The sequence below is a fragment of the Equus przewalskii genome, chromosome 5, assembly GCF_037783145.1.
Source record: "Equus przewalskii isolate Varuska chromosome 5, EquPr2, whole genome shotgun sequence".
NCBI classification, from domain to species: Eukaryota; Metazoa; Chordata; class Mammalia; order Perissodactyla; family Equidae; genus Equus; species Equus przewalskii.
Window position 1 is genome coordinate 33,581,377 of NC_091835.1, and position 26,213 is coordinate 33,607,589.

At 44.5% G+C, this 26,213-nt stretch overlaps 1 protein-coding gene across 4 annotated transcripts in view; it reads left to right on the forward strand.

Moving 5' to 3' along the window:
- Positions 1 to 22,357, forward strand: part of GALNT8 (polypeptide N-acetylgalactosaminyltransferase 8) — a 47,650-nt gene extending 25,293 nt beyond the window's left edge. For 2 of the 4 annotated variants that reach the window (XM_008530552.2, XM_070620547.1), the window contains exons 4-11: positions 831 to 1,014; positions 1,768 to 1,965; positions 2,488 to 2,602; positions 7,967 to 8,152; positions 9,270 to 9,407; positions 9,963 to 10,058; positions 11,064 to 11,231; positions 18,490 to 22,357. In XM_008530552.2, coding sequence (XP_008528774.1) covers positions 831 to 1,014; positions 1,768 to 1,965; positions 2,488 to 2,602; positions 7,967 to 8,152; positions 9,270 to 9,407; positions 9,963 to 10,058; positions 11,064 to 11,231; positions 18,490 to 18,633 — 1,229 coding nt within the window. In that variant the 3' untranslated portion in view covers positions 18,634 to 22,357. Of the gene's footprint in view, positions 1 to 830; positions 1,015 to 1,767; positions 1,966 to 2,487; positions 2,603 to 7,966; positions 8,153 to 9,269; positions 9,408 to 9,962; positions 10,059 to 11,063; positions 11,232 to 17,456; positions 17,550 to 18,489 lie in introns of all 4 variants that reach the window. The other 2 variants (XR_011540280.1, XM_008530553.2) reach the window with 2 other exon arrangements.
- The last annotated feature ends 3,856 nt before the right edge of the window (positions 22,358 to 26,213 follow it).

Here is a 26,213-nt window from a genome sequence, read left to right on the forward strand (position 1 = left end):
GGGCCTCAGTTTTTCACTTGTGAAGTGGGAATACCGAAGTGCCTACCTCATAGGATTCTTTGAGAATTAAATGAATTAATATTATCAATGAATAACTCAGAGTTATTTGGTTACATATTTTAAACACTGCTTAGCGATTTGCATGCAAGTTGTTTTCATACATATGAGGAAGTCAACTGGTAGGCTGAGTCCAAGAACAAATGCATAGACAGGCTGGTAAAAGAGAGAGGAGAGAGGGAAGGAAAAACTGCAAACAATCTGGGAAAAGTGAATCTTGTTTGCATAATTTTGGAGATAAACTCATTAGCTAGAAACTGGCAAAGAGATTAGTCTGGGAGTTCTGTCTCAATTGGTCCTTGAGTTGGCCAAGTAGGAATATCTAAAACAAGACACAATAACTTCAGTTGTTTATGGATTCTCCAGAAAATCTTGACGTTTTCACTGTAGAGAAGACATTCCAGGCCGTCTCTGCAATGTCTGTCCGTCAGCACTTCTACCTCAGTTAGGTTAGGTCTATCCCACTCATTCTACCCTAAATTTTTCAACATACATGAAGCACGTGTAACAGTGCCTGGCACATAGTAAGCAGTATTATTAGTTCAAGATAGTTTAACTTCGAGGGGAAGGAGAGTAAGAATGGTAACATTAAGCCTAAGGATGGAAGGGAGAGGAAAAGCAGGTGCAGGGGAAACACTATCTGTTTTCTCAGTCAACGCTGGAGAACTGCTCATCCTAAACTGTAAGTAGTCCAACCACATAATAGTATGCAATTATTGTACCACGTTGATTATTGCACTCAGAATTTTCATAGACGTGCGTTTGGTTGGCAGAAGAACTAAAGGCACACTTGGATGAGGAGATTAAGCTTTACAACCAGAAGTATCCAGGACTACTGAAAATAATACGGCATACCGAGAGAAAAGGTCTGGCTCAAGCACGCAACACTGGCAGGGAAGTGGCCACAGCTGATGTGGTCGCCATCTTGGATGCTCATGTTGAAGTGAACGTTGGATGGTAAGGCTCCAAGAGGTTTTCTCTTCCGGGAAAGGGGAGAAAAGAGACATTGTACAGTACATGTACTGAATACAAGAGAGGATATTGTGGAAACAAGGAAGACCAACACCAGACCTTAAACAAAGGGGAGCTCCAAAGACAGGATGCTTTTACTCAGGGATTTTGGTTGGCTAAGGGAAGTAGTCTAGTGCTAGAGAAAAAGCAATGGAATTGGAGTATTGACAGTTGGATCCCAATCAAAACTTTGTGAAATATTTTGTGACTTTGAATAAGTCACTTCACCTAACTAGACATTTATGTCCTTATCTGTAAAATGAAGAGATTATCTTTTTGGTAACTCTGAAGGTTTTTCTCAACTCTGAATTGCGGGATACAAAGAGAGCTGTCTTCTTTAGAGAATGTGGGGAATCAGATAGTAAAGAGACATCATTTTGGAGACAGGGAGACCCAAGAGACAATGTAAATTCAGGCTGAATACTGATAGTCCTGGTTCACAATAGCTCAGGGGCGGGTACTAATTTTGGGGTACTAGTTTCAAATCTGCTCTTGACTTGGGTCATCTGCTAGCAGCCCTAGCTATCTTGAAAGCTTCAGAGATTCTCTGCACTCTGGGGAGTCCTACTCACCACCCAGCACTGCCCCAAAGAAGAAGGTGCTCAGCGTCAGGGCAAGGTGCTGGGAGCAGCTTTGTCCGCTTGCTTCTGCTGCTTGCCCGCGTAACCAGCCTGGGTTTGTCACACATTCTTCTTCCAGGGCAGAGCCTATCTTGGCTCGGATTCAGGAAGACCGCACTGTGATTGTGTCTCCTGTGTTTGACAACATTCGTTTTGACACTTTTGAACTGGATAAGTATGCACTGGCAGTTGATGGGTTTAACTGGGAATTATGGTGCCGCTATGATCCACTGCCAAACGCCTGGATCGATCTGCATGACGTCACCGCTCCAGTGAAGTAAGTCTGAGTGGGCACAGGAAACTTGGCTAGCACACGAGAAGTCAGGAATGGGTGGTGTGGGCTTTGTTCATCTTTCGTGGTAGTGGTGGGAGGGGTGTGGGAGAAATGGAGGAGGTGGGGTGAAGGATAGAGGCTAGAGTAAAAAAAAGCTGATCCCAGATAAGAAATCACAGACACTTTGGGCTATTTAAGGGCTTTCAAGTAAAATAAAGCAAAGTATATAATGTTCTAGAAAACATTTGGGCCACTTTAAACATTTATCAGGCTATGTAGTAGGAGGACCAAGGTGAAAAAGATGTAATTTCAATCGAATTTGAGAAGGGTTATGACAGCACGGGGGTGAGGGAAGAGTATATGCTCTTAGTCCACACTGAGGGTTTAGGGAAAGTCTTCCGGAGAAGAAGCAGCTTGGGTAGAGTTTTGAAGGCCAAGCCATCATATGGGCTTCCCACTCCTCACCTCCGTCCTGACCCATTCCTCACTGAGGGGTTAGTAACGCTCTTGCTGTGTGCTCCACAGGAGTCCTTCCATCATGGGCATCCTGGCTGCCAACAGGCTCTTCTTGGGAGAGATTGGATCTCTGGATGGTGGGATGCTGGTCTATGGAGGAGAGAATGTGGAACTTAGCCTGCGGGTGGGTACACTTCCATTCTTGTTATGGGACAAAGCAGAAGGGGAAATAATAGGAGGGGAGTAGGATCTCTGGAATCCTGGAACAAGGCTAAATGTCATTGGCTCAAGTGGTGGACAAATTCTTATGTTTCCATGTCCCTAGGGGTAGGCAGTAGGACTTCTGGAGTGGAGCTTCCTGGTACAGGTCACTCTAACCTGGGAGATATGGGTGGGATGGGGTAGAGTTGAAGCTCAGCAGACAGTGCCCCTATTTCCCTTGGGGACTCCAGGCATTTTCCAAGCATTTCCTGGGATAAACCAACTTTGGGACAGACAACTCTCAACAAGACCAGTCAAAGAGGAACCGGAATGGGCAGAAGGACCAGGGGATACAGATGTGTGGGCAGCCAGCCTGCTCCTGTATGGACAGCTAGAGCAGCCGACACAATGACAGAAATTTGTGCTGAGATATAGTCTAGTCTGAGACAAACAGCCAGTGATGGGTCGTACAGCAATGAAATCCTGAAGCCAGTTCTAGTTCTGACCAACTTCTTGGCCATCCGGAACAACACTGGCTTCACACTTCAGCAGTGATCCTTCATGTCTGCCCCTGACGGCTTCTCGTGCTTTCTCAGGCCAAATGAACAACCTGAATTTTTGTGCTCTATAAAGGAATTCAGGGTGTAAACTAAGACACCTGGAGAAATCCCAAGTGCAGAGTATCAGTTAATATCGCCACAAAAATGCTGTGTAACGAACCACCCCAAACTCAGTGACTTCAAACAACAGTCATTATTTTCACAGATCTGCTGGTCCAGCTGGGCTTGCGCGGAGTGGCTCTGTTCCACCTGTGTTCCTTCCGGCCCATGCTGATGAGGCAGCAGCTCCCTTAGTAAAGCTCTTCTTATGGTGCAATAGAGGGCATGTGGAACCACGTGAGGCTTTTTAAGGCCTAGGTTTGGAACTAACACATTATTGCTTCTGCCTTATCTCATTTGTCGAAGTCAGTCACATGGCCAAGCCCAAAACCAAGGGGTGGTGGGGTATCTTCTGTCTACAATGAAGCCCTGAAGACACGTATGAAGAATTGGGGCCAATAAATCCAACCCATCACAATCAGTTGGGAACAGGTTTCATGCATAAAACGTGCCTTCCATAGTATCCCTTTTGCCTCTCCTGTATGGTCTACAGGCCTTCGGCAGAAGGCCCTGATCCTGGGGTTTGTGATTGTTCTTGTTAATTTATCCTTCTTTCATCTTCCATCCTAAAGCTGAATTCTTAAAAGAGCCAGCATAAGGTAGTGAAAATTATACAGAGCCAGACTTAAGTCCAAATCCTACTCTACCACTTGAAAGTTTGTATTATCTTGGGCAACATGCCAGCTCTCTAAGCCATACCTGCTACATCAAACTCGAGCATGGTGATTGAAACACGGCTCACACTCAGTAAACGGTTAAGGATAAGAATAGCAATAATAAGCATGTGAGGGTGGCACTGTGAAAAATGCTGGACCTGGGTTCTAATCCTGGCTCTGCTAACCCCTTGTGGACTGAGCTTCTATAAAATGGCCTTTTTCCCCCCTCCCATCTCAGAAATTCTGTTCCAGAGACCAGGTGATCTCTGGTCCATTGTAGTGTCTGGAAGAACAAGATAATTTTCTGCTTAAAGCTTATTCAGGTCTACTCCCTTCAATTTCTTTCCAATTAAGACTGATGACCCTACAGCAACATATTATACCCACTTAGGACCCACCCAGAACCCTACCTTTATATATTAACAGGACTGTTAGTCCTCATGTGGGTTATACCTTAAGCCACAGTCATTCTTTTGCAGAGAAAACTATTTTTTGCATGGTGTTCTTCGTCAGTTTTCCCATTTGTGAAATGAAGAGAAGCACCCCTCTTTCATCTTCCTCATAAGGATGATGATGTAGTTAAAATGCAATAAGTAATTTGAAATGATTTATAAAAATATTAATTAGAATCCTTGTTTGGCTTCTGTGACAGAGGCCAAAATAACAGGTTTAAACAAGACAGAAATTAATTTCTCTTTTCCATATCAGTTTGAACATAAGCAGTTCAAGATTGAGATGACAGCTCCAGGGTGACGGGGCCTAAGAGTCTTCCGTCTTGTAATTCTACTACACTCAGCGCCACATCTGTATTCTAGTCAGTAGGAAGAGAAAAGGGAAAGAGAGAGCATGCTCTTTCTTTTTAAGGGCAGTACCTGAAAATTGTGTATATCATTTCCCCTCGCATTCCATTGGCCACTGCTGGTCATATGGCCAAACCTACATGCAAAAGAATCTGGAAAATGTAGATTTCAGGTAGTTGGTTATCTGTGCAATTATTCTTTTCATAACTATCGATGTAGAGGGGAACAGATATTGGGGGTACAATTGGTTTCTAACACCAAAATATAAATACAGAAATAACGATTTTATGCATGGATTTAGCAAAGTCCTAAGGTGACCCTAGTTACATTGTGGCTGGAGTTCTCCCACCTACCAGAACTTCCCATTAATTTGGCTGGAACCCCAATTCCACAACTTCTGGCCAAAAGCCCTTCCTGCCATTTCTGGGGTCTCCGCACTTTTCTCTGCTCTCCCCTTCTGTGTCTAGGCTGCTTCTCTCTGTCTCCATTCCCCCAGTGCACACGTGAACTTTGCCATTTTAGTTCCCACAAGAAATCGTCTTTCTTTTAGCATTTTGTGATTTTTTAAAGCGATTTTGCTAGAAATGTAGGGAGTATTGGGGAAGGGTCATTCCTTTCCTATTCTTGGATAAAACAGTTCTACCCGCAGCCAGGCTCCTTGGTTTGTGTGTGTATTTTCCTTTTGAAATCTCTCAGCACTTGTTAGGATCTGTCTTTCTTTGATAACAGATCTTGGAGAGCATCAGAGCTGCTTGGAGAGTTTTAGTCTGACATCTAGAGGCCACGGCAGTGATGGCGTGCTTGGATGTGTATAAATGGAGATGGAGTGTTGGGGCTGATAGACAAGAAGGGGAAGCCAGCATTTGTGGAGCACCCTGTGCATTTCTGGCACTGTGTGTTCACTGCATGAACTGCCTGGGTTCAGAATCCAGCTCTATCATTTGCTAGCTGGTAAACGTGGGCAAGTTACTTAAATGGGGATAATAATACCTACATGGTGAGGGTGAAATTCATGAAAAATATTAGGATAGTATGTGGCACAAAGCAAGTCACTGTCATTATAAGCAGAAACTTCATGTCTCTGTGTGTGTGTCAGAGAGAAAGAGAGAGAGAATGGGAAAGCATTTGGCAAGTGGGAGTAAACTGAGAGAGTAAAATCTGAAAACTTAGGGTCAAGGATAATAGTTAACATTACTTCATAAAGGACAATGCTGGCTTCTATGTTTTCACTCGATTTAACGTTTCTTGTGCCAACGATTAATTTTTGTCCCCTAAACTCCTGTGGAGTGGAAATCTCCATCAACTAGCAAAATTGAAATAATGTTGCATTTGGATTTTTAAATGTTTGACTGCAGAAGATAAAATCTGAAAACAAATTAGATGTAACCTCCACATGATTCTGGGAATGAATGAGGAGACATGGAGGAGGGTAACGGAAGAAAAGATTTACTTCAAGTTCATAATTGTAGAAGCTGCGGGTTACCGTATTTGTTATGCTGTTCCGTCCTGACAACCCGCATGGTGGGTGCGCCCTTTTGCGGATGAGCGAGCTGAGGTTCAGCGAGTGGAGTATTTTGCCCCTCGTTGCCAGGTGTGCAGTGATAGAGTCAGGATTTGAACACAGGCCACTCTGACTTGAGAACCTGGCTGTTTTTCACTCTACTGTCTGGGTTGTGGAGGTGCTGAGGGAGGGGAATCTGTGGGTTCAAAAGAGGAGGAAGGAATGAAAAACATTTGAAAGTCTGATAAGGGGACTGACCTCTCAGGTGGCTGACTGAACCAGCAGGGCGTAAGTTTCTCACCCTCAGCCCAATATGAGTGCAGTAGGTTGCTAGTCACCACTGATGGGCTAATGATCTCCCGGAAACTGCAGCTCACTTGGGCAACTATGGAGAGAAGACACTGGAGCCATTATATCTCTCTAATGTTGTTAGATGGTTCTATCTTCTTTTGAGATAAAGACCATATTTTTAAGCCAAATATTAGAATGTGTGGTCTGACAATTATGTTTGTACTCATCAGGATGACAAGGAGGAATGTTTACAATTAGATCATAAGTCATGGTATCTCTTGGTCAAAAATTACCTGTATTAGTTATCCACTGCTGTGTAAGAAAATTATGACTTAGTGGCTTAAAGCAGGACACATTTATTATCTGACAGTTTCTGTGGGTCAGGAGTCCATGCCTCGCTTAGCTGGGTCCTCTGTAAGGCTGCAGTCAAGGTGTTGGCCAGGGTTTTGTTCTCATCTAGGATTGACTGGGAAAGGATCTGCTTCCAAGCTCATGTGGTTGTTGACAGCATTCCGTCCCTTGAAATCGTCCAAACTGAAGAAGCATTCAAGTATTTTCTGGCTATCAGTTGGAAGCTGCCCTTACTTTCTTGGCACGTGGCCCTCTCCACGTGGTGGCTCACAACATGGTGGTTTCCTTCTTCAAAGCCAGTGGGAGAGAAGGTCTCCTAGCAAGATGGACCTGCCTTCTTGTGTGACGTAATCACACTCGTGTAATCGTGTACATATTGCTACCTCTGTCATACTCTGTTGGTTAGGAGATTACAAGCCCCCACTCAAGGGGAGGGGATTCAGGAAGGGTGTGAACACTAGTGGCGGGGGCCACCTGAGAATCTGTTGACCACATTGCCTTACATCCAGCATGCAGGACAGAGAGAGTCATGGGAAGCCAGGTCCAGCGAGAGTGGCTCAGGGCATGGTGCGTCTCAGGACTTGGCGCTTTCTTTGGTGATAAAGGAGCAGGGGCAACCCCTCCTTTATCTGTTCAGGAGGACTTCTTGAAGGAGGTACGATTTCTGGAACTGTCTGAATGACAGGAAAGAAGCAGTCTGGTAAACTTCCATGGAAAGTTATTTTAAATAAGTAGATTGGGAGGCAGCATAGAGATGGGAGTGGGAGGACTGAATTTACACTCTTTAAAAAATGGTTCCAGGGGCCAGCCCAGTGATGTAGTGGTTAAGTTCACACACTCCACTTTGGCAGCCTGGCGTTCACTGGTTTGGATCCCAGCTGCGGACCTACACACCACTCACCAAGCCATGTTGTGGTGACATCCCATATACAAAATAGAGGAAGGTTGGCACAGATGTTAGCTCAAGGCCAATCTTCCTCACGAAAAAAAAAAGGGTTCCAAAATGTGGTCCCTGTGAGTCAACAAGTTACGCAACTTATTGGCCATGGGGTCCAGCCTGCCCAGATGATTCTTTTTCTTCTCTTGCAGGTGTGGCAGTGTGGAGGGAGAATCGAGGTCTTGCCCTGCTCCCGGATTGCTCACCTAGAGAGACACCACAAGCCGTATGCCTTGGATCTGAGTCCTGTCTTGAAGCGCAATGCTCTGCGAGTGGCCGAAATCTGGATGGATGAGTACAAAGACATGGTCTACCTCGCCTGGAACATACCTCTCCAGGTTCGTCATGGCAATGAACAGAAGCGGAGAAGAACAAAGGAGGAAGAGGCGGTGGGAATGGTGGTAAATGGGAGGGGGTAGGGCAAAGTGCCCTCCCAGCCCTGAAGAGTTAGGGCAAAGTCCTGATGGTGTAATGGTAATGACACTTAGCATTCATGTAGCAGTACTGTGTTCCAGGCACTCACTAATCATTACAACGTACCTACAGGGTAAGTTTTATTTTTATTATTCTAAGTTTACCAAAGAAGAAACAGAAGCACAGAAAGGAACTTGTTTTAAGGTAATAAGGTAGTAAGCACCAAAGATAAGATTCAAAGCAAAGAATCTTCTAGATTCCATGTTTTTCATTCATCTTCTATACTGGGAGATTCCTTGCAGGGCACGGTTGGACATCAGGAATTTGCTATCTTAAGAGGATATATATAAAGTAGAGGAAGATGAGCACAGATGTTAGCTCAGGGCCAGTCTTCCTCAGAAAAAAGAAGAGGATTGGCAGCAGTTAGCTCAGGGCTAATCTTCCTCAAAAAAAAGAAAAAGAGGATGTAAACATGGCAGGCAGGATGTGGGATGGTGGGAGCAGGGAGCGTAATCCTATTGGATGCACATGAATGAGGATGACCTTCTTGGCTAAGCCCACATCTTTTGTCCCAGCTCCCCGAGGTGGCGTGATACGCTGTCTTCTGTTCCTGAGCTGTGGCTTTCGGCTCAAGCATTCTTTCACTTTGATTGCACACAAATATCACTTCTAGAAAATCTCCTTTGACCTTCATATGTTGCTGCCAGAATATTCTTTTTGAAAGCCTTTTCTAGCCATCATGAGGAGTATTTTGGGCCTTGTTGGCGGAAATATTATCTCAAATAGGAGCAGTCTGCACCAGTTTGCTAAAGACAAGAAATAAACCTGAGTGACACCACGAGGCAGGCCCTGCAAGTGCCTTTGAAACCAGCAGAGATTTCTAGGGTCAAGCTTTTTCCACTTTCCCTGGAAAACTGGAAATTATCAAAGTTACCTCACAGGCTCTCAGGAAAATCCTCAGTCCACTCATGCATCACCCATAGCCTTTGGTGGAGTCAAGGACGTTTCAAGGCCCAGAAATGCTCCATGTTTTGTTTACAGAAGTCTGGAATCGATTATGGAGACATTTCTTCCAGAATGGCCCTCCGGGAGAAACTGAAATGTCAAACTTTTGACTGGTATCTGAAAAATGTTTACCCAGTCCTGAAGCCCATCCACAGCATTGTGGGCTACGGAAGAGTACGTATCATGAAATTGTGATTTTAAATGTTTGACTGTAAAAGTCAGTGAGACCTGAATCACATGACTGCCCAGGCAAGGGTTTCCAAACCCGTCCTGCCCAGGATTCCCTTGCTACCCCCAACTTCTTCCTCAGCTTATTGCCCTTGGACTCTCTTGGTTTCCCCTTGTCTCCTGCTCCCCAGGCCCCCTCTCTTTTCCTTCTCTCTGCCTCTAGCTCCATATTGCGCACTGCAGCCCTTGGTCTGACCCTCTCAGTTTCTCAACCAACCAAGGCGTTGGGCCTTGCCCACCTGAACGCGGGCATAGGTGCCCCTGCTCTGTCGGTGCTGCAATGGTCTGAGGGGGTGAGTGTTCCCAGGAAGTGGGCATCACAGCGGTGCCTCACTTCAGCGTTTGGAAAAAGGCAGCCAGGATCCCAACCTCCTGCTCCCTTGTGGCTGGTAATGTCTGCAGTCCTTGGAATACTGGGGAAAATACAGGGCCTGGGGAGGCTTGAGGGCCCTCTTTCTCTGCCTCTTTCCAACAGTGTTGTCATCTGTTTTGCCCCTTCAGATGAAAAACCCATTGGATGAAAATGTGTGCTTGGATCAGGGACCTACTTCAGGCAACACTCCCATCATGTTTTACTGTCATGAATACAGTACACAGGTATCTTCCACAATCTTCCCCACTCCAAGAGATGGAGCCTGTCGTGGCTCAGCCCCCGGCAACTGCTGCCAGATTTAGACTCAGCGTTAGATGATGTGGAGGCAGGAGCTGGGCATCCTGGGTAACGGGTAAGGATGAAACCCAAACCTGTACTTGTAACTAAGCACTTCGATGTTCATTCAAAAAATCACGGCATGATAGTTCCATTTCAGGTACCGGGTGGCTGGGTAGAAAGGCTATGCTCTGTTGTATTCATTCACCATGATAATATTTTCATTGACAATAACCTCCAATCCTTTCCTTTCCCCCTCCTCCCACTGCCCCCTCCATCCTTCCTTTGCCCCTTGTATTCCTGCAATGTGGGGAGGTGACATTACCTGTGGCTTCTTCTGTAGAGAAGGAAACAGGGCTAGAGAAGAGAGAGGCTAAATGGAAGTCTCTCTATGGGATAAAAGAGATCTGGCACCGCTGGAGGGTGCAACCAAGGGACTCTTTTTCCCTGAGAATATTCACATCCATCATGTTACTCTGCATGCTGCCCCCGCAGGAACCTTTTGAGGTATGCAGGATAGATAGCATTTCCACTTGACAAATGGAAAAACAGATACAAAACCAACCTACTTGCCCCAGATCACTGAGCAAGGCAGTGTCAGGGGGAGATTTGAGAGGTTTCCTGATGACAAACACATAGCTGAGGTCTACAGTGACAGCTTCTGAAGTTCAGCTGTGTTTTCTTCTTTTTTTCAAAGGTAAACTCCCTCATTGTGCACGTTGGAGCCCTTGTATGGAAGGAAGCACCCCCTCCTCACGCCTAGTCTTCTTCCTAGAATCAACTAGGGGTTGGGGAGAAGGAAGCAGAGGTGACTCCTCATTACCCAGGAAAGTTCAGTGCTCCCCAGGGCAGCTGAGTATCCAGAGGCCCCGATGGCAGTCTCCAAGCCCTCTATAAGGTCAAGGGCCTCCCCACTGACTGTGTCTATGGCAGGTCCCTTTGCTCTCTTTTAGAATGTCTACTACCACCTAACTGGGGAATTCTATGTGGGACCACTGATGGCACAAGTAGGTGTTGATGACCGCTGCCTGACAGACCCCGGCTATGGGGAGGAGCCTGTGTTAAACCCGTGTTCCAAGGCAGCTGAAAATAGACTGCACATATACTGGGATTTTAAGCCGGTAAGTCACATGTGGTTTTAAAGGACAGGTATATTCAAATATAGTCTGAGAGGTTCGGATTTGATTTGACAGGGTTTTGGAAAGATTAATTTTGTGGCAGTATGCAGGAAAAAGACTGGAAACAGGGAACTGAGCATGAACCACCGAATCTGTTGACTAAGGTGGGGTGGTTAAGAGGAAGAAATATTGGAATCTGTTATAGTTGAACAGTTAAGGGTTTGAGTTCATATCCTAGCTCAGTTATCTTTAGCAATTTTCTTACCGTCTCAGACTCAGTGTCCTCGTCTGTAAAGTGGAGATGACGTCATCTACTTTAGGAGTCTGTGGGAAGGATTAAATGAGATACCGTGTGTAAAGCATTTAGCATGGTGCCTGGCACATGGAAAATGTTCAATAAACATTAGCCTTTGCAATTAGCTTTATTATTAATGGTAATCAGAGAGTCTGGAGGGCTGGGCTAAAATTTGACAGGGACTAATGTAAAAGCCCTGACTTTAACTTCAACATCAATTGCCTAAGTGTAGGGTGGAGGGAATATGGCAGAATTCTTGCGACAATGACATGAGGGATTTGGCTGACCACAGTCTACGTGCGAACTTACGGTAGAGGGGGCTGCCTTCTTCAGCCACGTTGGCAGGAATGAGATGTCCTCACAGAGGGGGGTGATGCTGTGCCTGTGAATGCATCTCTGAGCACGTTGGTACTGCGTAGGTTCAGGAGCCACATTTTGAGAGACGTGGCCCATCTGGCTCAGTAAGTCCTAACTTAAAGCTACTAATCCCTTTGAGAATCTGCTCCTAGCTATGGACCCTTTCCAGAAAAACATATATATGCACCATTTTGCTTACAATTTCAGAGAGTTTTTGGATCCTAGATTAAGTCTCTTTGAGCTAGACGATATCAGGGAGAAGAAGACGGCTAAGTCCTGTCTTCCTGCTCTGAGCTCCAGCTCTAGGGAGCCACGTGTGATTCCAGGAAAGGTCGCATTCCCTCTCGTCCGGGTTGTCCCCTCTCCTCCCACCTCTTTACCAGGCCAACCACAAAGTGTTGCTCTGGCCTCAGACATTGTCTTCTTTGAGAAGCCATCTCTGACTCCATAGGACTGGGATGGGTGATTCTTCCGTGTGTTCTCGGGTCCCTCTTACAGGCCTTGTCTCACTCTCTCTTCTAACTGCCTCCTCTCTTGCTGCTTTTCCTCACCAGACTGTGCGCTGAAGGGCAGGCTCTGGGTTTAGTTGGTTGTTTTCTCTCTGGCATCTAGCACGGTACCCAGAAGATTGCAGACCTGGAGGTCTACCTGGAGCTCTAGCTTGGAGAGGTGAACCTAGAGAAAAGATGATGCTGTCTTCATGAGGAGGAGAAAGTAGACTTCTTCAGTGTCTACAGGAGGGCGGAACCGAGACTGTGGTTAGAGATCAAGAAGGCAGAGTTTGACTTAACGTAAGGGGCAGGGGGGATTCTCCAGTAGTTTAACAGGTTAAGTCCTACAGAAGAATAGGCTGCCCAGCAAGGTGGTGAGCTCACCGTCAATCGTAGTCACCAAGCACAGTGTATTTGAGCATCTGACAGGCCAAGTGTGCTAAATGTGAGTTTTTGACATCCGTAGGGGTGTCTTTTGTGTATAGAAAATACAATTACAGGTTTACTTTGGTTTAGAAAAATTAATATCCAGTTTATTAAAGTTAAATTAAAGAACTCTAGTTTTTTTTAAGCTTTTATGTTCAGTTTACGAATCTCTCTCTTTTTTTTTTTTTTTTTTTTTTTAAGGTTTGGCACGTGGGCTAACAACTGTTGCCAATCTTTTTTTTTTTTCCTGCTTTTTCTCCCCAAACCCCCCTGTACACAGTTGCATATCTTAGTTGCCGGTCCTTCTAGTTGTGGGATGTGGGACGCCGCCTCGATGTGGCCTGACAAGCGGTGCCATGTCTGCGCCCAGGATCCGAACCCTGGGCAGCCGCAGCCGAGCGCATGAACTTAACCACTCGGCCACGGAGCCAGCCCCCCAAATCTTATTTTATTTATAAACCTAGCAAGTTTTAACAGTCATTTTTTTTGTTTTCAATCTGTATGATTTTGTCTGTTTTGCTTTTTTAAATTTGCTTGTTGCTTTGTTACGTTGGCTAGAATTTCTAGTATTACACTGAATAAGTGTGGTGAGAGTGGGCATCCTTGCTTTGTTCCCAAATGTAGGAGGAAAGCATTGAATCTTCCACAATTAAGGATAACATTAGCTGTAGATCTTTTGTAGGTGCTTTTTACCAAACTGGAGTAATTTCCCTGTATTTCTACCTTGCTAAGTTTTTTTTTTTATCATGAATATGAGTTGGATTTTGTCAAATACTTTTTCTGTGTCAATTGATATGTTCATGTTTTTTCTTCTTTGGCTTGTTGGTATGATGGATGACACTGATTAACTTTCAAATGTTGAACCAGTCTTGTATCCTGGGAATAAATCGCACTTAGTTGTGGTGTGTACTTCTTTTCATACTTTGTTGGATTTGGTTTCCTAGCATTTTGTTGAAGATTTTTGTGTCTAAGTTCATTAGAGATAATGGCCCGTGGGATTTTTTTTGTTTTTGGTACGGTCTTTGGTTTTAGTATCAGAGTAATATTGGCCCATAAAGTGAGTTGGGAAGTGTTCCCTCTTCCTCTTGATAAATTTGTCCTGTTGACAAAAATTGCAGAATAGAGCAATTTCTGGACGAAGCACTTTCTGGAAGAGATTTTCTAGAAGAGATTGTCTTAAATTGATGTTAATCTTTCTTTAAATACTTCGCATAATTCTCCAGTAAAACCACATGGGTGTGGAGATTTCTTTTTCAGGAGCTTTTAAATCATGAATTGAAATATTTTTTAATGGTACAGGACTATTTAGAGTATTCATTTAGTTGATTATGCCGATTGTATTTTGGTGATTTGTGGTTTTTAAGGAATTAGTCCATTTCATCAAACTTATGAGTATAAAGTTATTTGTTGTCTTTTATGTATGTATGTATGTATGTATTTATATTGAGATATAATTGATGTATTATGTTAGTAGTGATGTATACATAATATACATAATTTATGTATATCAATAAGTCTAACTAACATCCATCACCACACATAGTTACAAAAAATTTTTTTCTTGTGCTGAGAACTTTTAAGATCTACTTTCTTAGCAACTTTAAAGAGGGTTTTACAAGTTAAGAAATTTCCTTAAACATTACAGACTGTATTTATAAATTTCCTTTCTTAAGCACTCAATTTTCTGACTTTAAATTGAATGATTCTTAGGTTCTCTTAAATGTTTCAAAAGTGTTTGGAATCTAGTAAAATTTTGACATCAAATCACAAATTTAATTATTCAATTACACATTTTTAAATTGGTGTCACAAAGCTAGTCAGTAAGACAATTTTTCTGCAACATAGCAATACTTAAACATAGTCAATAAACACAGAATCTTTAACAAATACTACGTGTTTGATTCCCTTAACATCTATACTTTACCCTAAATCTCCTGGGAATGAAAGCTACCACTTACGCTAAAGAAACAATTATGACATCCCAAACATTTTGAAGGTTGGCTTTCCAGAAGAATTTTGGAAGGTCACTTTCTCGGCCGCCTCAAGCTGCTGGCAGAGGATGGATTTTGGCAGGTGTGAGAGCTTGAGCTGCAGGATACCAGCAGAATCGTGCCCACCACTCTGATGTCCAGGCTGGGTCTTTTTGTGTCACTATGTCAAGAACTCCAAAAGTTAGTAAAGGAGGTGGTCATGTAGCTTATGGTGTCCTGCCTGATTTTAAGTCAGTTTTAAGTGAATTGAGTCTATCCGAGCCTTTCATATCCATCTTATCTCTTAGGATCACAGTTCTTTCAGATATGAAAACGATGTTTGATTGAATGTTGGGTCCCTTTGATGCTCTATTTACTTTGCAGACACAACTTACACATTCACTCTACTAAAAAGCTACCAAAGGTATTTTCCAGAATTGAGAGACAAGTAAGACTAGGTAATCCCTTTCTTTTCTTCCAATTTCATGATCAATTTTTTGAGTCAACCAGAGGAGCTTATGACCCCTGAAGACCATGAGAGAGACAATACCAGTGACTGAGAAGGGACCCAATTGAAGAGATAAGACCTGTTGAAGACATCTGGATTTTGAGATGAGGAGCATAAAGCTGAAGGCAGAAACTGCAGCCTTGCGAGACGTTTGGTCCTGTCCAAAACATCCACGAATGTATTTGGTCCATGCCAAATGGTTTTGAACAGGATCAAATATCAAGGACCTTTTGGCATGGACCCAACGTCTCCGTGGATCTTTTGGAGAGGACCAAATATGAGCAGATATTGAGGGCTTTTTCATGTGAATCAAATGTCTTATGGACGTTTGGGACAGGCCCAAATGTCTGCTAATTGATATGCAGCTGAAATAAAGGAGAGTTTGGGTGGAGGTCATCTTTTGGAAGTCTTCCAGATGGAGTGACGGCTCAGGACACAAAGAGCATCTCTGGGAGAGAGAGTGAGAAGGGGAGGAGCGCTCACAGTGAGGGCTCCAGAAGGGAAGAGGAAGATGCCGCTGAGGGAGCACTCTCACACGTTGCTGGTGGGCAGAGTTCCAGAAAGTAATTCAGCTCTCTGTAGGAAAATCCCGGATCCTCATCAAAACCCCAAAACTGACAATGCCCCCTTCTAAGGCACTAATTCCCTTTTAAGACAATATCTTAATTTAAGAAATAATATAGAATGTAGGTCAAGATTAATATAGAAAATATCTTAATATTTATCACAACAAAATATTAGGAAAAATTAAATGTCCAATGGTAGGAGAGATTTTTGTTCATTCCCTTGACCTGAACACTATATAGCCCTTCAAATTATATTCTCAAAAAGTATATTTTCAAAAAACTAATGAAATTGGAAAATGCACAAGATATAATGTTAAATTTAAAAAGCAAGATATAAAAACTGTATGTACAATGTTATCACATTGTAAGTACTTCTAATTTTTAAAGTGTTTTCCAAGTTAAAAAAAATGAGCACGTATTCCTTTTATAAAAGAGAAAAAGAAACAGAAACAAAAATTCCTTAAAAACTGCTAGATAACATCTCCCAAATAAAAACCAAACCAAAAACATATAAGATCCAGATGAGCACAATGTAAAAGAAACGGGAGAAGGGCCTGAAGAGGTCGTAAGGAATACTGCCAGCGCATACGTCACACAGAAGCAGAGAGAGAATCGACTACCCAAAAGGCCACAATAAATTATGAGAGCCAAGATTTATTGAGTACGTATATGTACCAGGCACTTGGTTAAATATTATCTAATTTAGTCCTTATGTAAATCTTATAAGAGGGGTATTATCATTAGCTACTTCACCTTTGAAGTAACTAAAGCACAGAGAAGTCAAATAATACTCCCAAGGTCACACAGCATAGTAAATGTCCGGAATTCGAACACAGAATCGCATCCACTGTTTGTTATTGCCTCGCTGCTTGAGAAGTTTGATTCTGAAAGGGAGAAAAACACTGAATGTTGGTTGAAAAGAAGAGTTAAGGGTTTTGCTCCCTCTAATATTGGGACATTTGGATACATTTAAAGTTAAAAGAAAAGGAATCTGCCAAGAGGGAGAGCTAAAAGAAGGATATTAGACAGGCATAGTGTTTCTCGGCATCAGCGGTGGCTGCGCTCAGAGCACAGGGGCTGCTGGCAGTAGAGACAAGCTCAGGGCAGCCCCTTTGAGACCATGCATGCGCATCGCCCTGAGGATTGCTCGTGGCATTCGGGTGTGGGGCTAGATTGACCGGAAGCATGGTCCTCTTGACCAAGTGAGAAACGAAAGCATTGAGCGACAGCGAGCGTCCAGGGTGGGGTCGGCGGTGAAGCTGCTGAGGCGGCCTGCGGAGGGGCCTGAGACCGGCCGGCTGGGCGGACCCTCTCCAGGAGAGCTCTGGTCTGCAGGCGGGGCGAGAGGCGCCGCGGGGGTGACAGGAGGAGTTCAAGAAGCGGGAGACCCGCCCTGAGTGACCGACGACGCTGCGCGGCCGCACCCGGGCAGGCAGGGACAGTGTGGCCAGGGCCGGGCGAATTTGGGGGAGCATGGCGCTGGGGGCAGTTTGCGAGTGGACGAGATGGGAGGCGGGCGGGATGGTTGGAGGGGAGCAGGGATTTGCACGTAGCACTGCAGCCCGCGTGATGTGCAAACGCTCGGAGGAACTGAGAGGTCAGGGCTTCTCTTTAGAGCCCCCAGGGGAGGCCGTGAACTCTGAGGATGATAGCAGAGGCCGGGCTGGATGAAGGGAAAAATCTTCGTGCAGGCACTCAAATCCATCAGGTGAGTGATCCTGCAAAGGGGGTAGAGAGGGGTGAGGGGCATGGGAGGGCGGGCAGAGGACAGGGCGGGGACAGATGGCGTGATCTTCAGTTGTTGAGCCGAGGAGACAAGGAGGAAAGACTCTTCTTTTCAACCAACATTCAGTGTTTTTCTCCCTTTCGGAATCAAACTTCTCGCCTCCAGCCCCCCTGAGCTCTTTGCTCCTTCTTCCCCGGTTAGAACGGGGAGCGGCAGAGACGAACGCATGTGTACTGCACATCCTTCACGTCAGCACAAGATGCTCAATAAATATCAACCCACATTTTAACCCTAATATTGACTCCAAACCCATTTTATGGATGAGAAAATTGAGACTTAAGTTAGGTGGTTTGCCCAAGGCCTCTCTGTGGTGGAGCAGGGATTCAACCCAGACTCTTTAGCTCTAAAGTCCATAATAGTCCCAGTGTAAGCCTTGGTGGAGCCCCCACTCCAGGAGAGGCAGGAGCTGCCCTGCGCGGGGGAGAAACAGGCTGGACCTTCCAGGGCAGTCCCGCCACAGAGACGCACTGAGGAGCGAGGGGAGTCCTGACGGGTTTCATGGGCTCGGGGGTGAAGACGCAGAAAGGAAAGTCAAGTGGAGAAGGGCCATGGTTCTTCAAGACGCGTCATGTCTTGCCACTCTGTACTGACCTGGTGCTTCAGGAGAGGCGGCTGATAGCGTGGGAACCCAGCACAGCATCACTTCCTCCCAGATCTGCGGTTAGTTTGCTGTGGGGCTGGGCAGGGCAGGCACTGCGTGATCTAATTTACCCTTTGCCTCGTTTTCTCCTCTGGTTGACTTGCAGAGGATGGAGGGCCCCGGCAAGCGTGTCTCAGCACAGCAGAGCGAGTAGGAGCAGGAAAGGTGAGATGCACTACGAGGGCATTTCAGTACCTTGACTCTGTCTTTCCTCCCACCCAGGGAAGAGCTGTCATAAACAGAGCCACTAAACGATGTCTGGAGATGAAGCAGGACACCTCAGGCGTCTACGGGCTTGTGCTGCGGGCCTGCACCACACAAGTGTGGACAATACAGTACACTGTCCGACACTGGGGGTCAGACTAACATCTGCGATCCTCAGAGAGCCTGGATTTGGGACACCAGTTCTTGCCACAGGAATGGGCTCTGTTCTCAATGCTGCTTAAAGTGGGAGAAGGTGAGAGAAAGAAAAGATGCCTGTGTGTGTTTGCTGTGACTTCAGCCTGCAACACACAGGATGTGGGGAGGTGAGGTCTGTGCCTGGTCAGGTCGTCCCCGCTGGGGAGGGGTCAGATGCCTCACCCCCAGCTTCCCTTGGAGGGTCATGGTATACGTCAAATGCCGTTCTTGGAAATTCCTTGAAATAAACGCCATCATCTTGCTGTTACGTGGGGAGAGAACTAGAAGGATGGAAGTTTATCTTTAACTTCTACCAACGCTGTTTAGTCTCATTCCTGACAACTACCGTTGCCATCTGCCCCACACCTCCTCCCCCAGCTCATCTGCTCGGAGACTCTTCAGACTGCCTGGGGCTGCTCCACAGAAGAGGCTGGGTCATCAGCAGCCCGGCAGCATGACAACCATTAGGAGGCACCAATTCTCTGGCAGCGTGTTGCTGCTTCTACTTCCTCTTTTCTGGACTGTCTTGAAAGAAGCAGCAATAGACAAGTAATTTTAAAAAATCCCTCCCTTCCTCCCCCCACAGCAATTTTATTTGGATTACCCAATCTCTCCCGAAGAGATTCCAGAGGCCGAGGGTGGGAGAGAACGCACCTCTGCTGATCGCAGCTCTGCACAGAGCTTAGAGAGTGGGAGGAAAGTCCAGATGCGGCGGAATCTTTCTCTAAGTAGCTTATAACATTTAATAGACTTGATTACCTATTTCCTTCTGCTATCCCTGCAAATTATGGAGAAAATGAGGCTTGAAACGGAAGGGCATCACTTACTGGGACACAAAGAAGGGATTCTAGGCAAAAACTTAAAACCGCAGCCCTACCTGCTGTCCGCTGGACAAGTCCTTTCCCCTAGCTGGTGAGTTGGGAAGACATGTCTAGGGCTGCCAGTTTTCACAAGGTCACGGAGGTTGGTGGGTGTGGGCACTACGGCGGGAGAGGAGGAGGGATGGCCCTGTGTGTGTGTGGTGGGCTCACCTTTCAAGTATGTGCTCACAGGGCCCCTTCTCCAGATGGCTACTTTTTCCTCTTAATCTCACATCAGGGCTACTTGGGTTTAATTCTGGGAATCGTTGGGGTTCCTTCAGGCATCAGGCAGGCAAGACACTGATAACTTATCACAGAATTAAGTTGCCTAAGAATTTTTGAAATAAGCATTTAGGAGTGTACAAGTCATAAGTATACAGCTTGATAAAATCTTCACAGTGACCACATCCGTATCAAGAACTAAAACGTTACCACAGATAAGAGTTTATGATGAAAAAATTAAGGAACAGGATAAATGTTAAGCAGATGTATAACTAACTTCTAGCTTCTGCCTGGCAAATTGAAGGGAAAATGCGATTCATAGCAAAGTTTTTTAAAAAGCGTATACTCAATGGAAAAATGGGCAAAAGACACAATATCCTTCAACATATGAAAAGATATTTAACCTCACTCATAGAGAAATGCAAATTAAAATTGTACAAAGATCATTTTTCCCATAAACTGCTGAGAATTAAAAAGTATGCCAGCACATTCTGCTGGCAAAGTTGTGGGAAACAGGCACTCTTGCACGTTGATGGTGGGGATGCAAACAGGTTGAATCCTTCTGGAGGGATTTTTGGCAATATCTAAAAATACTATATGTACACTTTCTATTCGTGCTGGTAATTTCACCTCTAGGAATTTATACTTCCCCAAAATAAGAAAATACTATGTACAAAGTAATTATTTGCAATATTGATTGTAATTGTAAGATATTGGAAACAAAGAGTACCCTCAGACATCAGAGAATGCCTGAATGCATCCACACAGTGGAGTACTACGCAGCTATAAAAAAGAATGAGGAGCATTTCTTTGAACTGATAGGGAGTGATTTCCAGTGTGGAAAAAGGAAAACAGCATCTATGGTATGTAACTTTTAGGTAAGAAATGAGGGGAAAATATATATGCATCTATTCATTTCTGCAAAATGGCACATAAGGATAAACCAGAAACTAATGAGATTGGTTACCAATAGATGTTAGTGGTGAGGACTAGGGTACAAAGGATTGGGGATAGGAACAGGATAGAAGTGATGCAGCGGGACATCTCTGAAAATATACATTTTTTTCTGTAATTTAAGCTTTTGGAACCATGTCATATTTCACATGCTCAACACGTAAATACAGAAAACCATCAAGGATAGAGGGAAACTCAAAATAGAGTCCAAACAAAAGCAAGTGACCTAACTATATTTCTCTGTTTTAGATGAATACACACTCACTCTGAGCACACTCAGCATCCAGCATTCAGACCTTGGTTTGTAAATATTTTCCATTAAAAAGAATTAGGGATCCTTGGAGAAAGAGCTGATTTTAAGGCTGAGGGGCTGGCACATTTTTCTATGCTGGAAAATAAAGAACTGCTCAAAGAATTATAGCATGTCAAAAACTACAGCAGCCAGGTTCAAAGGGCTCCCACTGGCCAATTCTAGGACAATTTAAACATTAAAATAAATAATGATTTCATTATATGCATTATAAGTCATAAAATAAAATAAGAATCTGTGAGTCCATACCAATAAATGAATTGATGGATAGATGAGTGAATAGACAGGTAGAGAGAAGGGAAAGCTCTTTTTCATAGTAGAATGCCAACTGAAAAATGCAGGAAGAATTATGGAATTAGAAAGTTATTCAGCATATTCAACATAGTTAAAATTGTTTCAGGCAGGAATCATCAATGGATGTTAAAACTAATGGCTGATGCGAAACAGCGTGTACTCATAGCATCACAATAACTCCCAGAAGATATTTATTAACTACAAAGGGAAAATGTAGTTTCATGGTGGAGAAAACTGGCAGATAACATCCTAACCAGTGATCAACATTAACATCACCAGTTACTGGGCAATTGGACATCACGTGCCTCCTGATATGACACACTGAGAAGAATACATCGTTTCTACGGTGTTCCTGCCCCAAATACAGAACCTGAGTCTATAATCTCGAGGAAACATCAATTAAACCCAAATTGAGGGGCACTCTTCGAAATAGAATGGTCTGTATGCTTCAAGAATGTCAAAGTCATAAAAGACAAAGGAGTGACTGAGGAACTACCCCAGACTAAAGGAGACTGGAGACACGACAGCTAAGTGCAGTGGGTGAGCCCGGTTTGGAATCTAGCCCTGAGGGGAAGTTTTTTTCCTTTGGTTATTAAGGACAGCAGGGGACAACTGTAGAAATTTAAATAAGGTTTGTTGATTAGGCAATAGGACTGTATCAATGTTATTTTTCTGATTTTGATCATTGTAGTCTGGATATATAAGAATATGAGAATGTCCTTGATTTTACAAAATACACACTGGGTGGATTGGGGGATGGGACATTATCTCTGAGATTAGATAGATAGGTAAGTAGATAGAAAGATAGGTAGATAGATGGACAGACATGGACAGACAGAGCAGTGGATGGTTGGATGGACAGATGGGCGAACAGAGACAGACGGATGGAGCAGACAGGTGGATGGAGCAGGAAATGGTAAAACAAATGTGGTAAAGTGACTGGCTGAAGGGTGAAGGGTATACAAGGATTCTCTGTACTGTGTTTGCAACTTTTCTGGAAGTCTGAGACTGTATTAAAATAAAAAGATTTAAAACAAGATCAAACAAAAAATGCCTGTCTAGATGTACATTAATATCTCTTCCTGCTAAACAGCAGCCATCAGCACTAGCTGCTTAACCTAAGCTGGTGTTCCTTACTCTTTAAGAAACCTGTGATTCCCTCCCAGTCATGGTTAGGATGGCAGAAAGCGCCTCGGGCTCGCCCGTTTCCCCAGAGGTACTAAGCTTCCTCCAGCTGCTCTGATCTGCAGGGCGGCCTGTTAGTTGTGACAAGGAAGGTGTCGATGTGCTTCCCTGGCCCTGAAACCACCCATCCCTTACCTGCCCATTACTTGTCCAAAGTGCAAAGTGGCATTCTGCTTCTCTGGTCGCTGTCCTCTTGCACCCTGCTCTGGGCAGGACAGGAGAAGGTCCTCTCGGCGACTGACTTTAGTCCAGTCAGGAAACGGTTCCCTTGGTAACCAAGTTAACTGCTCACTGATGCCTCTCTCTCTCATTTTTTGGAACATTGCAGATCTACTGTAAGTTAAAGTTACCTTGTAAACAACAGCGAATATGACAAGCATTAACTAGTCAATGATCTTGGAGAACAAGGGGTTGTAAAAGGCCAACAGAGAAGTAATTCTGTGTTTGCCCCCATGAGTTGGATATCTGGGACCGTGGTCCTGCCAGTTCCTTCCCTCTGCTCACATGGTGAGAATCCCTGGGTGTCTCCCAGAGTCCATTTCTCTCCCCATCCCACATTACCTCTGGGTTTCCTGATGGCCATCCCTGATTTGCTCCTTCTGGGGCCAGGAGGAGAAGCCATGCCTACAAGCAGCCTGAGACCCCCCACTTCGCTCCTCTCATTGGCCCTGAAGGGGCAGGCTAGTTTCCTCTTTTCATGGCACCTGTCCAGAGCTAAAGTTACCGTTGGCTCTGCTTGGTTCCCCCAAGTTCCCACAGAAACCCCAGGATCCAGCTTGTATCCTCTCCTTATTGCAGCTGCTTCTCTAGGATTCTGGTACTTTTCCAGAGGGAGATGGGCCTAGAGACCGGGGTGATGCCATCATGTCCCTGGTTGTCCCTTTTCTCCAGCCCCAAGCATCATCCACACCAGGCTAGAGCAGCCCGATGCTACCTTTAGGGTGAGGAACTTCCTCATTTGTGCAAAATTTAAGAGAGGAAGGGCTGAGGGCTGTGTCATAACAAATTGAGATTCTAGCTGTTTAAAAGTTAATCTCTTATAGAGTCCCTTTATTGTACTTGTAATCTATTTTTACAGTAAGAATTGTGCTTTTAGCTAATTTTCTAATTCTGAGGAAATTTGTAAGTCATTTTATAGAGGTTAAGTGAAATAGAGTTAGGCCAGTACTGTCAGGTGAGTAGTTATCGCTGGAATTGGTGGATAAAATCAACCTCTCATGACTTTAAGTTGTTAACTTATAATTTTAACAAACACAGTTTTCTCCTGCAAGCATTTTAACAAATGTAGTTTCAGGGAGTAAACTTGTCTCCAGGTCACAAGTCTACTATCCTTGGAACTAAAAAAACCAAATCTCTCAATGTTACTGGAAAGCTGTTTGGCCTCCTTAGCAAAAAGACCTAGGCAGAAACTCAACTTTATGACAACAAGAGGAGAAATACGTATAGCTCTAACCTTCATTGATGAAAAACAGATGTGTCGATATTCCCTAATATTTTCCTTCTCTCTCTCTCGTCTTCTCCAAGCGCCTTGTCAATCTTCCTCCACTCTTTAAAGGTTCTTCGTTAACTACTGAGTGAGGCTGTTGGCTTCTGCTTCCAATACATTCTCTAGCCAAGGCTGGAGTGAAGGAGATGGGTTGATGCTCTCCTGATCTCACAGGTGCTTTGGGCTGGCTGCAGCCCCAGGTCCCTGATATTCCCCCTGCATCAAGCTCCCTGCTTCTCCTTCCAGAGCGCCGGCGGGCGGCCTTCCCCACGGGCCTGCAGCACATCTTGACGGGTGTTTCATAGGAGAACTCCTTCCCAGCATTGCTGGGGAAATTTCTGTGTTTTTACAAATTCAAATTCCAAGAAAAATTACTTGAAAAATGAGGAAAACGGGAAAAGTTCTATAATTCTGTGAGAATTAAAGCTTTGCAAGTAACACAGAGATGTTACTGGTTTGAAGGAATCCACTGATGTCCAATGAAATGCAAGAACAGGAAACGGACACACACACAGAGTACGAGGTTCAGGGTGATATTTTCTAAAACTAGGACAGGGACCTGCAGAAAAATGGCAGTCACAATCTACTCAGTTGGTCATGCATATAGCAACAGCTGTGTTGTAAGTGTGTATTTGTGACTTTTCCTCTCCTGGTGAGCAATTGTTGCAAATAAAAAATACATATTAAGTTTTTATGTCTAGTGTACTTTATACAAATCTTATGAATGGTGTTCCAAAAAGTAACAAGTTTTGGGAGCAAAGTAAGTCCTTAAATTGACAATTTCAACATATGATTCTGACTAGTGCTGTTAATCTAATTAACCTCTTAACAGGAGAGCCAAATATTATGTTATTTGAATACTACACAGTAACGTTTGCTGGCATTTTCTAGTGTTTGAATATTTGCTATAGACTAGAGTTTTTCTAAGTATTGTTGTTGTCATTACATGCCGTCAAGTTAGCTCTGATTCCTGGCGAGCTTATGAACGAGTGATGTCCACAGTGCCCTGTCGTCAGCAGCCCTGCTCACCTCCTGTGGACTCATGCCCATGGCTTCCTCTGTGGAGTCAGTCCATCTCACATTTGCTCTTCCTCTTTTCCTGCTGCCTCTACTTTGCCCAGCATTATTGTCTTTTCCAGAGAATCCTGCCGTCTCATGTTGTGTCCAAAGTAGACAGCCTCAGTGTTAGCACTTTTGCCTCCAGTGGTAGTTGAGGTGTAATTTGCTCTGGGACCCAGTCGTTCGTCTTCCTGGCAGTCCAGGGCGTGTGCAGAGCTCTCCTCCAACACCACATTTCAAATGGATACACTGTTTTCCTCTCAGCCTTCTTCACTGTCCAGCTTTTGCACCCGTACACAGTGATAGGGAATACGAGGTGTGGACAACCTTGGCCTTGGCCTCTAATGACCCTTCCTTACACTCGATGATCTTTCCTAATTCTTTATTGCTGCCCTTTCGAGTGTCAATCTTCTCTTTATTTTTTGGCTGCAGTCTCCATTTAAATTCATGACTGAACCAAGGCGAACAAAGTCTTTAACAGTTTCCATGTCTTCCTTGTCTACGTTAAGCTGTGTAGTTCTGTGGTCGTGATCTTCATCTTCTTGATGTTCAAATGCAGGCCTGCTTTGGCTCTCTCTTCTTTCACTTTCATCAGAAGTCATTTCAAGTCATTGCTACTTGCTGCCAGTAAGATGATGTCATTGCATATTTTAGATTGTAGATTACGTCTTCTGCCAATTTCCAATTTCCGCTCCTTCATTTGAGTCTAGCCCCATTTTTCGTATGCTATGTTCTGTGTAGAGATTAAACAGATGGGGGAATAAAATGCACCCTTGTCTGACACCTTTGCCTCCAGGAATCCATCTGTCTCTCCATAGCCTGTCCTGACAGTGGCTTCTTGTCCACAGTACAGGTTAGGCATCAGGACAGTCAAGTGCTGAGGCACGCCCCTTCCTTTCAGAGCAGCCCAGAGCTTTTCATGATCCACACAGTCAAGGGCTTTCCTGTCGTCTGTGAAGCATGGACTAACTTTCTGAAACCCTATGGAGCGCTCCAGCAGCCAAGGAGTAACCACAGTCAGGCCTCGTGTGCCTCTCCCTTGTGGAAATCCAGCTTGGACAAAAGGCACTTCTTGCTCCATCTGAGGTCAAAGCCTTTGCAGCACCTCGAGCATCACTTTACTTGCACGGGAAGTCAGAGCGATGGCCCCATGGCTGCTGCACTCCATCGCATCTCC